The sequence below is a fragment of the Gopherus evgoodei genome, chromosome 2, assembly GCF_007399415.2.
Source record: "Gopherus evgoodei ecotype Sinaloan lineage chromosome 2, rGopEvg1_v1.p, whole genome shotgun sequence".
Lineage (NCBI taxonomy): Eukaryota > Metazoa > Chordata > Testudines > Testudinidae > Gopherus > Gopherus evgoodei.
The window spans coordinates 236,539,111-236,552,709 of record NC_044323.1 but is presented as its reverse complement, the minus strand read 5'-3'; the positions used below and the strand labels follow the sequence as shown (position 1 = coordinate 236,552,709).

The window sequence follows — 13,599 nt, the reverse complement described above, 5'->3', positions numbered from 1 at the left end:
TTTGAGCTCAGTTACTGTGCATGAATAATGGTTTGGTAGAATGTGGGAGAGTATTTCTAAATGGATTAGAGTGACAAGTACAGCTGCCAAGATGTCTGTAGCTTATTTTTATTATTAGTTTAACTATTAAAACAAAATCCTGCTTGTCCTTAGTGTGTACAGTAGCACAGTTAAGCAGCTTTAATTTAATTAAACCAATTTAGACTCCCACTGGAATGCTGTTAAAACAAAACATCCTGGGAAAACAGAAGTGCTAGCAGTCTTATAGGGCAACATTCAGAAACCTCAAAGTACAGTATAAGAATTCTTTTCCATTAAGACACAAGTGTCGTTAGAAATTAAATTATAGGCTGAATTCTGCATGGATTTATATCCCACATACTCCTCTCTCCTTCATTAATTTCAGCTCTGAATTTGGCGATAACAGTCTCAGATGAAATAGCATGCACATGTTTAAAACTAAGCACAGCTACCCTACTTATGCTAATACTTAACATCCCTCATTTAAATACTTTTTCCAATACATCAGAATGACAACCTGGAAATTTTTAATATCTACTGCTTACAGGAAAAGAGTTTATGGAACATTCATTATAGCCTTTTTAAACACTCCTAGTTAGAAATCATTTGTTGGTTAATTACATAGAGAAGAAAATAGAAACCAACAATTTATATGAACAGGGAATTGTAATTTTCACAACAAAGAATTCTTTGTATAATAGACAGCTAAAGTTGATTAAACTCACTAATTAAACTATATCACACAACATAATCTGTACCCCAACACAATAAACCTATAAATACCACATATATATGTTGCTATGCAAAGTATGTATTATTTTTGTTCTTTTCAGAGTGTTTCAGTTAAAATTGCCAAATTCCCTCCTGTGCCTTGGACATTTACGCAGCTAAGTGACATATCATGAAGAATCTCATTTTACATTATACTTGTATCAACTGCAGCAATATTTTAGCACTAGATGCTGCCCATAACAATTCATGCTCTTTATTTCTTTTGCATTAGTAATTTGTTCTCTAGTACAACTTTTGTATTTGATTCCCCATGAAAGCATGCACGGACTACAAAGATATGTTTCAATTAAATTTTTTTTTTATTAGTTTTCACATTTAGGGCCTGTTCTCCCGGGTTTCATGGGGACTTCTTGCAGAGTAAGGTGCACTTCTTTACATGAAAGGGCCAGAAGCAGTTGTTAAGTGAATGCTGTAAATTGCTGCAGCAGTTCCTCAGTATTCAAGTTGAAAAATCACAGGCTGGGAAGGGGGAAAGGGATATTGCTCCCCCAACAGCAGATAGTATTGTGGAAGCAATGGGACTCGTGGTCCTGCTGCAGGGCAGACAAGGGATACTTTACAGAGTGCCTTTACCACCATAGACCCCAGCTCGGGACATTCCAAGGAAAGAGCAGAGGCTCAGGTAGTGAATCCATGGTAAGGGACAGCACAGACCTGTGGTGGGGGGATCTGCTTCTCCTCATCCCTAACCTCCATGGAAATTCCTGTAAGATAACCTAGTACCACTCAGGCTGTTTGCTATGAGCAATATTTGGTAATGAGCTATTAAATTCCTCTGCTTATCATTTTTAGTGAAGATATATGGTTCCATGCAGAGAAAAGAGTTGATTTATAACAAATTACAGAAGTCTTGTATTCTAAAATTTTAATACTGAGGGTCTGATTCTACTCTATCATTTAACATTAAATCAGATCAGACATGACTCCATTTAATTCAACAGGGTTACACTAATGTAAAACCCACATAGTAGAAATCAAAATTAGGCCCTGAATTCTCAATGAACCTAGTTTAGTGCCTGATGCTGCAGCTTCTACTCACATAAAAGGTGGCTGAACTGCATGATCCAGGATTACTCATGAACATGGGTTGCTAGACCAGCTAGTTAGCTAATTAATTCTGAACCCAATACATTCTAAAATGCACAAGAGATGTATTCCAGATCTAGTAACTTAACATCATGCTCACTAAGGGCTTGTCTACATCAGAAAGTTGCAGCGCTGGTGAGGGAGTTACAGCGCTGCAACTTTGAAGGTGTACACATCTGCAGGGCACCACCAGCGCTGCAACTCCCTGTTTGCAGCGCTGGCCGTACTCCCGTTTTGTCTCGGGTGTAGAGGATCCAGCGCTGGTGATCCAGCGCTGGTAATCCAATGTAGACAGTTACCAGCGCTTTTCTTGACCTCCGTGGAAGGAGGAAGCCTCTGGTAATCAAGCTGGTTTCCTTTCCCGGTTTGCTCTCTCGGTCCCGGAGCCACCCAGCAAACCGCAGGGAAGGAGACCTGCTTGCTCGGGGTTCCGGGACCGAGAGAGCAAACCGGGAAAGGAGACCAGCTTCGCCGCGGTTTGCTCTCGCGTTCCCGGAGCCACCCAGCAAACCGCAGGGAAGGAGACCTGCTTGCTCGGGGTTCCGGGACCGAGAGAGCAAACCGGGAAAGCCGCGGTTTGCTCTCTCGGTCCCGGAGCCACCCAGCAAACCGCAGGGAAGGAGACCTGCTTGCTCGGGGTTCCGGGACCGAGAGAGCAAACCGGGAAAGGAAACCAGCTTCGCCGCGGTTTGCTCTCTCGGTCCCGGAACCCCGAGCAAGCAGGTCTCCTTCCCTGCGGTTTGCTAGGTGGCTCCGGGACCGAGAGAGCAAACCGCGGCGTTCCCGGTTTGCTCTCTCGGTCCCGGAACCCCGAGCAAGCAGGTCTCCTTCCCTGCGGTTTGCTGGGTGGCTCCGGGACCAGAGAGCAAACCGCGGCGAAGCTGGTTTCCTTTCCCGGTTTGCTCTCTCCGTCCCGGAACCCCCCTTGAAGCCGCCCAACAGCGCTGCAGTGTGGCCACATCTAACACCACTTGCAGCGCTGGTTGCTGTAAGTGTGGCCACTCTGCAGCGCTGGCCCTATACAGCTGTACTAATACAGCTGTAACAACCAGCGCTGCAAAATTTTAGATGTAGACATGGCCTAAGTAGCAAATCACTAGACAAAAACAGAGGCATGCACTTTAATTTTGCTAAGCATCTGTGCACAAGCACTGTGCTTGTGTATTCTGAACCAACAGTTAACATTAGCATTTCTCAGTATGTCTTCTCTCAGCAGGGACTACAGCATGATTAGTAGTGATAACTAACAGAAAATAAACAAATTACATTGGACAAGCCTGATTTAAAAAAAAACTAGCAGAAAGGTTTATTTTACGATGCATTCTCATAGGATGTAACTAAAAATTGGAAATCTAATAGAATAGCTGTGCTTGGTATTACAATTTTCCAACAGTATTTAAAAGATTTTCTGTTTGGAGATGATTATCACCACATATGCAATACTGACTGCAGGGAAATATAAGATATACAGAAATCAGGCTGTACTCTAAATATAGTAAAGATTGATTGGCTAGGCAGCTATGAGTTTCATGCCTATTTCTGGATTGTGCCTACTTATGAAAGTCATTTTTCAATCAAAATATATTGCTAGTTAACACTTTAAGAGGAAAAAAAAACATTTTAAGAAGGGAATATTTTGCCCAGGGAATGCCACATGAGGCAGAACATTTCTGAAAGCCCTTTGTTAACATTTTGGCAGTACATCACTGCTGCCATCTCTTCTCTTCCCTGGAGGCTATATTTTTTTGTCTATCTAGGTAGCGAGTTGTTAGTGTGCAGCTCCTCAGCTGCAAGAGGCAAATGTGTATGGGTTAAGGTTGGGGTTCCCGCCCCACTTGCCTGCTTACTGAGGAAACCTGCTCCCTCCTCTCTTTTAAATATCTTTGGGGAGGAAGCACAGGATTTGGGGATGTCCTCAATTCCTCCAAATGCCCATCAGATGCAGGAGTCTCCATCCCATAAAAGGAGTGTTTTGTCATAGACTTTAAGGCCAGAAGGAACCAACATGATCATGCAGTCTGACCTTCTGCATGTTGCAAGCCACAGAACCTCATCCAGTCTCTCCTATAATAGACCCATAACCACTGACTAAGTTACTAAAGTCCGCGTTGCCTACCTTCTGCTGCTAGCACAAGGCATAGTAGCCCCACCTGGCACACATTCCAAAATGTTCAATAAAAGAAATCGACTTTGGGGAAGACTCAACTGAAATCTACTGTAGATAATATTGTAAGATTTATGTTAATACTTATAGGTCCAATGGAGATATCATTCTGCGACAGCATGGCAGAGTGCATTGTTGTTGGGGCAAGGGTGTTTGGGAGGGGAAGAGGAGGGCTAACCTCCAAACAAAAGCTTAATTCACTATTTAGTGACACATACTCAGTTACAAACATTGACATTTACTGTTTTGCAAAATGAGGGTGAGGAATAGAGCAATAATTTAAGACTATCCAAATACCAGCAGAAGATTAAGGTTGCTATTATCTCCAGGAAGGCAGACATTATATAGGAGGGAAGATATTCAGTTTAAGTAAAAAGTAGATTTGCTACAGTCCACAGTAGTTCAGTTTTGTTTTTATTTACCAGGCTCAAATGGCTTAACTGGTGGGGGGACTGATAAAATCCAAAAAGATCCACATCAAAGTTGTTTACATCTAGACACTTTGTACCCAAAACTCTTCCAATCTGAGAGGCTGCCTCCTTCCCCATGACATGACTGCTGTAGCTGAGATCAAGCTAGATCCCCTTTGGTATGAAAGTGAGAGGCCTGCTGGGAGAACATTCACAAGAAGGCCCCTTTCCACAGGCATTATCCCCATCCCAGCCCAAAATAGCCCAAACTTGCCCCGGGCACATAACAAAGCCCATATGTTGGTGTGGGAATTAGAGGAGGGCTGAGACAGTTGGAGGCAGGATTTTTCTTTGGAGGAAAATGCAGGTTGCCTGCTGATCAGCATGATCTCAATGTACAACCCTGATCATAGAAGTACTACTGATCTTTTGAGTTACTGCACACCTCATTTTTATTGTCAAGGGTGATAAGTGCTGGACAAGCACTCTTTGGTGTGGAGTTTAAATCTAAATGTATCTTTTTTTTTTTTACTACAATATATTATTTGACCCCACTATTTCTTCATTATTATGTTTCGCTGTGAAGGGCAGTGGCACATATATTGTATAACTTACCATTGGAATCCAATGCCGCTTGCTCGGTCGTCTGAGACACTAGTGAGATATCCTCTGCTGTTTCTGCCAAGTTATCTCCTTGCAGTCTAAATGGAGAAAAAACATGTATGTAAACACTATATAATATAGATTTCTGAACTGTTCTTTCTGAATTTACCTGTGGATATGAGACTGAGGTGGTTGGATATGGCCAGGAATAAACTACCTAACATTCCAAACATTAAAGGACAAGTTTAGCCAAAAAATAGATATTTAAGATTCAATCATACAAACTTTCATTACCCACAACATTATAGCATTCTGTGATGGGGTCTATCAGACCTTCTCTGTCCCCTGCTTGTGCTCTTGGTGCCCTGACGCCCCTGTGCAAGGTAAACCTGTTCAGACTGGCTACCAACAAGACTTAGTCCTCCAAAGCCTAGAAGGGCCAGGAGACACTGACAATTGGGAGCTAGCTGACCAGTTAAGGAGCCTTTCCTGGTTCTCCTCAGCGGCGTAGGGGGCAGTTCTGAGTGAATGTGGGACAGAAGGGGAACTCCTCAGTGCTAACCCAGAGGAAAGATCAGAGCCTTGCCTTCAAGCACCACCACTAAGTGCTTTCCTTTGAGTTTTGTTTCTTTAGTTAAAGGCACAGAAAACCAAATTAAGAATTTATCATCGTTACATCGTTTAGAGATTGATGCCAAACTGATGGCCCCAGCCCACTTGGTTTCAAGCAGGCAGCCAAAATTTGTGGACTAAAGCAGGGAGTGCCTGCAGTGCAATGCATCAATGCATTCACTGCAGAGTAGCCCCATCTAGCACACATCCCAAAATGTTTAATAAAAGAAACTGACTGTGGGGAAAGTCTACCAAAACCTACCGCAAATAATTTTGTAAGACTTGTGCTAATATTTATGGGTCCAGTGGAGACATCCTCCAGCTGAGGATCTTGCCTTCAAATGTCTTGATATGCTACTAAGTGCTTAATGTGAATTTTTATAATCCATTTAAACCAATCAGAAGCATATCTCTATATGTATTAGAGAGACAAGGTGGGTGAGAGCTTGAAAGTTTGTCTCTCTAACCAACAGAAATTGATCCAGTAAAAGATATTTCCTGCCCCACTTTGTCTCTCTAATATCTTGGGACAGACATGGTTACAATGCCACAGCATATTTTCAGTTATAATTTTACAGAAGAGAAAAGTGTGTAAAAGCACCTTCTTTTTTCAGTTTCCTATGCTTTCCTCTTTACATCTACAGATTGCAATGAGTGTCTCAGCAACACTTTTTTTTTGCTTATGTTTCTAATCAAGTGCTTAGATGAGTACTACTGGCCCTCTTCAGGTTCCTCTGAACCCTGAGTCTTGTTTTCATCCTTGAGTGGTAATTTGCAGCACTTAATCTCATATAAATGTCAATTACCTATAGTTCATTTTAAATAGTGATGTTCATTAGAACATGGAGAATATTAAAAAACAATTTAAATTGAATGAATTTAGCAGAGTCTATGAACTACAACATTTTAGCTCACTGGAACAATTAACCCATCACTGGATGTTTCTTAGTTAACCTTCTCCTATCCAGGTCAGTAAGTAATTGGCTACTGCCGCATGGATGCATAACAAATAACTATTTCACTAACTTGGTAGTTTTTGCTTTATGTTTGGCCTTCACATCACCAACCAAATAGCTCTGTTCCTCCTGCCCAAAGGAGTAGATGAGTTGTCCACTTCACCCCCTTACACAATGAATTGATTTTGTTCACAGATGGGCCACATGAGTATTGTCCTATGCTATCTCTGACACATAGTACATAATGCTGAAAATATATTTGCATATAGGTGCCCTCTTATCTACAGTGCTAATTATTCTCTTGGCATTGACGGACACACTAAAATTGTACGCGATTACTTCAAGCAAGACTTCTTTTTATAATCTTATATAAAATATACCCTACAAAGTGAAAAATTAATCATAACCATGAAGGTGACACATAACTCCACACTATAGCCCTGATTCAGCAAAGCTCTTAAATCAATGGAATTATTTGCATGTTTAAAGTTAAGCACATGCTTAAATGCTTTGCTGAATTGGAGCCTCTGAATTTAGGGTCAAATTCTTTAAGATCTAGACTGCAACAGGAACATTCATGTTATCAAAACACAGTGCAGTTGGATATTAAACTGACCAGGTGCAACTGCCTGAGATGCAGCCTCTGCTCAAATGCGTACTGCTAACCTAAAAGGAAAAACTGAGTTATTCCTTGAATTATGTTGCAAATACTCCTACAAATCAGACTGCTGGGAGTATTCTGCACAGAAATTAGTTTTCGCTAATACAATACAAAATTATTGTTTCTATGAAATCTCACTGGCAATTCCTGTGTGGCAGAAACATCCCAAAATGCATTGTTCTGTGATATCACAACTACCAAAAGTCACATTGCAATGATAGATGTCAGAGATGGAAAAGACCTCAGAGAATTATTGATTTCATCTCCTTACAAGTACAGGAGCCAGTCCCCTAAGAAGCATCAGATATTAAACTGCTACTCTAGTTCCTTTGTTGCAAACCAAAAGGAATAACTATTTCATCTTCGTTCCATTCTCAAGATGGCAGGATATACTAGGGGGATTTCACAGAGATTAAATTATATTTTGTTTTTAATTAGTTAATGGCCTAGATAGTGGTGGCATTATGAATATGCAGTTGGGATAACTCACTCTTAAATTTAGATCTACGGTTCCCCTTGTCTATTGGATGAGATCCATGCCTCTTTGACTGCACATAGTGTGCTGGCCCAGCTGAAGGGGGCTGAGATAAGAGAAAACATCTCTTCATAGTGGAACATCCAATTGCCAGCAAGAATCAAAACTTCCCTTGTCACTGAGCTACTCTAAAATGGGGGTTTCTAACATCTTCCAATCCAGGGGTCCTCTGAAACTTTCATTGTAAACATTTTACTAGAGAGAGTGGCTCATGGATTGCCTGGAACCACCCCATCCCCCATTCTGTTTGCCAATGCACAAATGGCATACTAGGGAGAGTTCATCGAGACTCTCAATATAAAAGTTACAAGAAAACATTTAATGCATTATGAAATCTGTGTTTTACTGTTATGTAGCAGCTGGAAAGAAAGAGGAAAGCCACTGCCATATGACCAGTCAGCTCTTCATGGACCACCATTCTGACAACCATCACGAGAGTCACCAGTTTAAGAACTGTTGTTACAATCTAATTTCCAGTTCTGACATAGTGTTGGGAATGGTATTTTTATACGCGCGGTGAACTTTTACTTCTTCCTTTTTTTTCAGACAAATTCAGAAGGCTGTTTGTATTTTGCAGAGGGATTTAGTTTCCTCATTTTTCATATTAGCTTTAAGGCCTAACTTCAAAGAGAACCTGATCTGGGATTCTGGAGTCTACACTTCTGAGATGTTTCCTTGATATCGGTTTTTAGAGGGAAGCAGCATAGTCTAGTTGACTGAGTATGAGACTGCTATATAGGAATTTCTGAGTATTCTGGTTCTGTCATGCATGCCTAAAGTTAAGTATCTAAATCCATATTTAGGTATCAGAGTACATGGCCTCATTTTCACAGTTGTTCAGCTCCCACAAGTACCTTGCCCAGCTGTAAAATAAGTCTTATATATGTCACAAGGTTGCTGTGAGGACTAATTGTTTTCAAAGTACAGTACATGTATGAACTATAGTACTCTATAATGAACATAAGAACATCCATATTAGGTCAGACGAAAGTATCATCTAGCTCAGTATCCTGTCTTCCAACAGTGGCCAATGCCAAGTGCCCCAGAGGAAATGAACAGAACACGTAGCCATTAAGTGATCCATTCCATCGCCCATTCCCAGCTTCTGTTATAGTCTTGGCCTTTGGAACATCATCTGGTAAGGAATTCCACAGGTTAGCACTTCCTTATTTACTTTCTCCACACAATTCATGATTTTATAGACCTCAATTATATCCTCTCTTAGTCATCTCTTTTCTAAAATAATAAATCCCAGTCTTATTAATCTCTCCTCATATGGCATCCATTCCATACCCCTAATAATTTTTGTTGCCCTTTTCTGAATCTTTCCCAATTCCAATACATCTTTTTTGAGAGGGGGGGGCCACAGCTGCACACAGTATTCAAGTTGTGGGTGCACCATGGATTTATATAAAGGCAATATGATATTTTCTGTCATATTATCTATCCCTTTCTTAATGATTCCCAACATTCTGTTCGCTTTTTTTTACTCCCGCTGCATATTAAGTGGATGTTTTCAGAGAACTATCCATGATGATGCCAAGATCTCAAGATCTAATAATGGTTAAGCATTATTATCATATTATTGGTCTATCACACTTCTTCCTATCAGGGAAGTATTTACAAATTACAGATCCTGAATACAGTCATTTTTATAATTTGTGTTTTCAAATACCATTATTTTAGTGTAAATTTCATATCTCAAATCTTTGTTATGAAGGTTTTCTATGGCTCTGACAGAGTAACTTTGCCTTTATGCGTGAAAGGCAACTGATTACTGTCTAGAAAACAGAAAAGACTTTATCTTTGTACTGTACATAAACTAATGTTCATTTAAGCTATGGTAAGTTATTGTGCAAGCCCATATTTATTACGATAATTTTAAATCCCTATGAGATCTTTGAATAAAAGACACTACAGAAGCCAGTAGTAAAAGTTAAATTTTTTCAAAAAGACCTATTCTGTAACCTAACCCTTGCGTCTACAAGAGCAGGATTGTTCATTACAGTACAATCTTCCCTTCTTTCAAATCCTTCCTTTACATCTAAAGTTCTTCTGCAGCTCCTTTCAATGATCATTCCATGAGACCTATTTTTGTTTTAAGTTTGAACAGTCAGCCAGTGTATTATTTGTTTCCAAATTGCAGTCTGCTTTAATTAGATTACAAACTTCTTGAATCAGATCTTTTCTAATTGTGGGTACAGCAATGACTCTGCTGTCAGCAGCACACAATAACTAATCAATTATTATAATAAATATATGTTGTAGGGCTTCAGCTACCAGGATTAAAGTCCAAGAATGAGATTTTTCAAAACAGTTTAAGGATTTACACACACCTTCTGATATGCTACTTTGAAAATCAATCTTGATTATAAACATTAGCCTCCTTTTTTTGTGCTCAGAACTTCTGAGGACAGTTTAGGTAAATTTTGATGTTTAGTGCTTGATACTTGAGTGTGCCCAAAAATATGTTACTTTGAGACAGCTTGTAAAGGAAACACTCACTTCTTCAGCACCTCCTTGCAGTTGGGTGAGATACTGTAATCTTTTGCCCATTCCTGGCAAGCTGTAGGTTGTTGACCTAACCACCTCGGTTGTCAGAGGCCAAGGCCCTCCAGCTGGGTCACACAGTCAAAATGAACCCCTTACGGGGTATAAGAGTCTAACAAATAAAACAGTATTTTCCCTCACTAGGGGCTACAGCCCTGACTCTGGGCTCTTTCAATTCAGCCCTTTCTTCAGGCTCCCAAATAAACCCTGTTCCCTCTCAAGGTTCATGCCACATTACCTGTGGCAGATGGAAGAACCCGGAGCAGCCCACTACTCTATATAAGAACATAAAAGCAGCCACATTGGGTCAGACCAATGGTTCAGCTAGCCCAGTGTCTGTCTTTCGACAGCAGCCAATGCCAGGGAATGAACAGAATAGACAATCATTAAGTGATCCATCCTTTGTTATCCACTCCCAACATCTCAGAAACAGAGGCTAGGGACACATAGCCCATCCTGGCTAATATCTTCCAGGAACTTACCTAGGTGTTTTTTTTAACCCTTTTGTAGTTTTGGCCTTCACAACATCCCCTGGTAGAGAGTTCCACGGGTTGACTCTGCATTGTGTGTAGAAGTACTTCCATTTGTTTGTTTTAAACCTCAGCCTATTAATTCCATTGGGTGATCCCTAATTCTTGTAAAAAGAACAGGAGTACTTGTGGCACCTTAGAGACTAACAAATTTATTTCAGCATGAGCTTTCGTGAGCTACAGCTCACATCTTTGGATGCCTAGAATGGAACACACAGACAGGAGATATTTATACATACAGGGAACATGAAAAGGTGGAAGTATGCATACCAACAGGAAGAGTCTAATCAACTGAGATGAGCTATCACTTCAAAAGTTTTTTTTCCTCCTGCTGATGATAGCTCATCTCAATTGATTAGACTCTTCCTTTTGGTATGCATACTTCCACCTTTTCATGTTCCCTGTATGTATAAATATCTCCTGTCTGTGTGTTCCATTCTAAGCATCCAAAGAAGTGAGCTGTAGCTCACGAAAGCTCATGCTGAAATAAATTTGTTAGTCTCTAAGGTGCCACAAGTACTCCTGTTCTTTTTGCAGATACAGACTAACACAGCTGCTACTCTGAAACCTAATTCTTGTGTTATGTGAAGGACTAAATAACACTTCTGTAGTAGGAAGACAGCCTGAGACGTAAGCCTTTGTATTAGAGGCCTGGTATGAGGCAGTAATTGCTCACCGAATCTAGCAAGAACAGGGCTAATATTGCAGAAATGCATGTTCCTAAGAAATGATAGTCACTAGAGTACTAATGCAAACACATCCCAATATCAAGTGATACCAGAACATCCTGATATCAAGGATGGTATAAAAACATTCTCCAAGGATAACAGAGATTACACTGACCCCTCCAAAAAGATAAGGTCAGGATGACAGTATGTAATAGAGACGTTTAAATCAAACCAAAATGTACAAGGTGATGAGTAATAACTAGCCATGTCAGAGAACAGTAACTATGTCAGAGAGGCAGTACTAGTTTGTTTGTATTGGGGTATAAAGATGTATCTCAGAGGGAGTATCTTTGGCCTAGGGAGGAACAGAAAGTCCTGCCATTCACTGACCTGGTTCACTGTTATGGGCACACATGTATTAGTAATCCGATAGAGTCTGCAGGATACTAGTACTGTGCTTCGTCAACAATAAACCTGGCTGGATGCCTTCCTCCCTTAATGGATCTTGTGGTCACTGGGCGGTTCATTCAAGGTCTGCTGTGCCAGTTGTGCTGCCCCAGTCCTGTGCAGACACAGAGGCCCCTCCCCAAAAAACATCTAACCACAACTTCCTTATTCACTTTCTCCACACAAGTTTTTATAGTGCAGCCTAGTGGGTGGGCAGGGGTATGTCAGGTTGGCTTCATCCTGGGTATTCCCCTTTCTTACTCCGTCTCTGCACCCTGCAGTGGTCTGTCCTTTCAGGTCATGTTTTCAAATCCATATCTATCTATATCTCTCTATATAAAGAGTCCCATAACAGGGAGATCTTTGGGATTAAGCAAGCAATCCAGGTCTTCCCCCTTGAATCAGGGTCTTATGGTCGACTCTTGTATTTTTTAGGTGTCCCCCCAAACAAATTCCCCATCAAGGGACAGACCTCCATGGTTGTCCTACTTTAGGAGTGGGTAGGGGAGCTTAGGTTCATCCTCTCCACCTGGCTCCAATCCAGGGTCCATTGATATGCAGCTGCCCCCTGGATCACTTTCTATCAGTCCCCTCTGTTCCCACATGGTAAAGAAAGAATTAAACACAAAGATAAAGTATCTAAACTTCAGAGAGTCACAGGTCCCTTCTATATAGGCTTGATCAGGTCACTAAAGCCACACCTCACACAGCAAGAGTTCATTCTCAGGTGCTCAGAGTGTTATCAGCTTACCTCCATTGCCCATCTGCAAGTGAGCCATTCTGCTCCCCTTTTAAGCAGGGTTGAGCTGCCTGGGCCCTTAACTCCATAACTCCTTCCTGTCTTGTGTGGAGTTTGTACTTGCTGGTACAGGTCAGAAGCAGACTACTTCCCCCTTTGAGCAAGGCAGGAGTGGAAAGAGATGGCATGCATAACAGGTGTTTCTTTCTCTGCACTGCTCTTGGGACAATGCATTGCAACACTACCCGATCTGCAAGGTTTGTGGCAAACCCAATATCTACCCCTTAGTCTTTATAGTTTTCCATTTGCTAGTGTCAATGCTGGGGGTAGCAGACTGTGTGATGGAACTTGCTACCTTTCTCTTACTGTCACTCTTCCTCAGAACTTATTACATTTTATGGAAAAATGGATCATTATTGTCCGCCAAGTCCAGATAAATGTATTGTTTTTGCTGTACTCTGCTTCAGAATATTAGCCCTTGCTATGCTGCATTATTCCATTCTTTTTAAGTGTCAGATATAGCCATGCGGTTTTCAGATGTGCCTAGTATCTAATAGGATAGCTGTTTATACAACATCATTAAGACTGCTCTTTGATAATATCTGATGGGTGCTATATCAATATATTAAAAGAATGGATTGATTGACGGAAGACCTTAAGTACCATAAAAAGAGTGAAGAGTGAGACTCTGATCCTTTAAGGTATCTTCTTAAATTAAACCAAAATCAACACAGCAATATTCCAAGCTCTTCTACATTTTGTCAGAAATGGTGTCACATGTTTGGATGTGTCATTACTGCTCTGTGTGGATACACAGGCGCTGAA

General features: G+C 40.9%; 1 protein-coding gene across 2 annotated transcripts in view; it reads right to left on the bottom strand.

Moving 5' to 3' along the window:
* The window catches only part of C2H8orf34 (chromosome 2 C8orf34 homolog), a 285,116-nt gene that overhangs the window by 60,059 nt on the left and 211,458 nt on the right, over window positions 1-13,599 (bottom strand). For both annotated transcript variants that reach the window (XM_030553243.1, XM_030553244.1), the window contains exon 9: window positions 5,089-5,174. In XM_030553243.1, coding sequence (XP_030409103.1) covers window positions 5,089-5,174 — 86 coding nt within the window. The remainder of the gene's footprint in view (window positions 1-5,088; window positions 5,175-13,599) is intronic.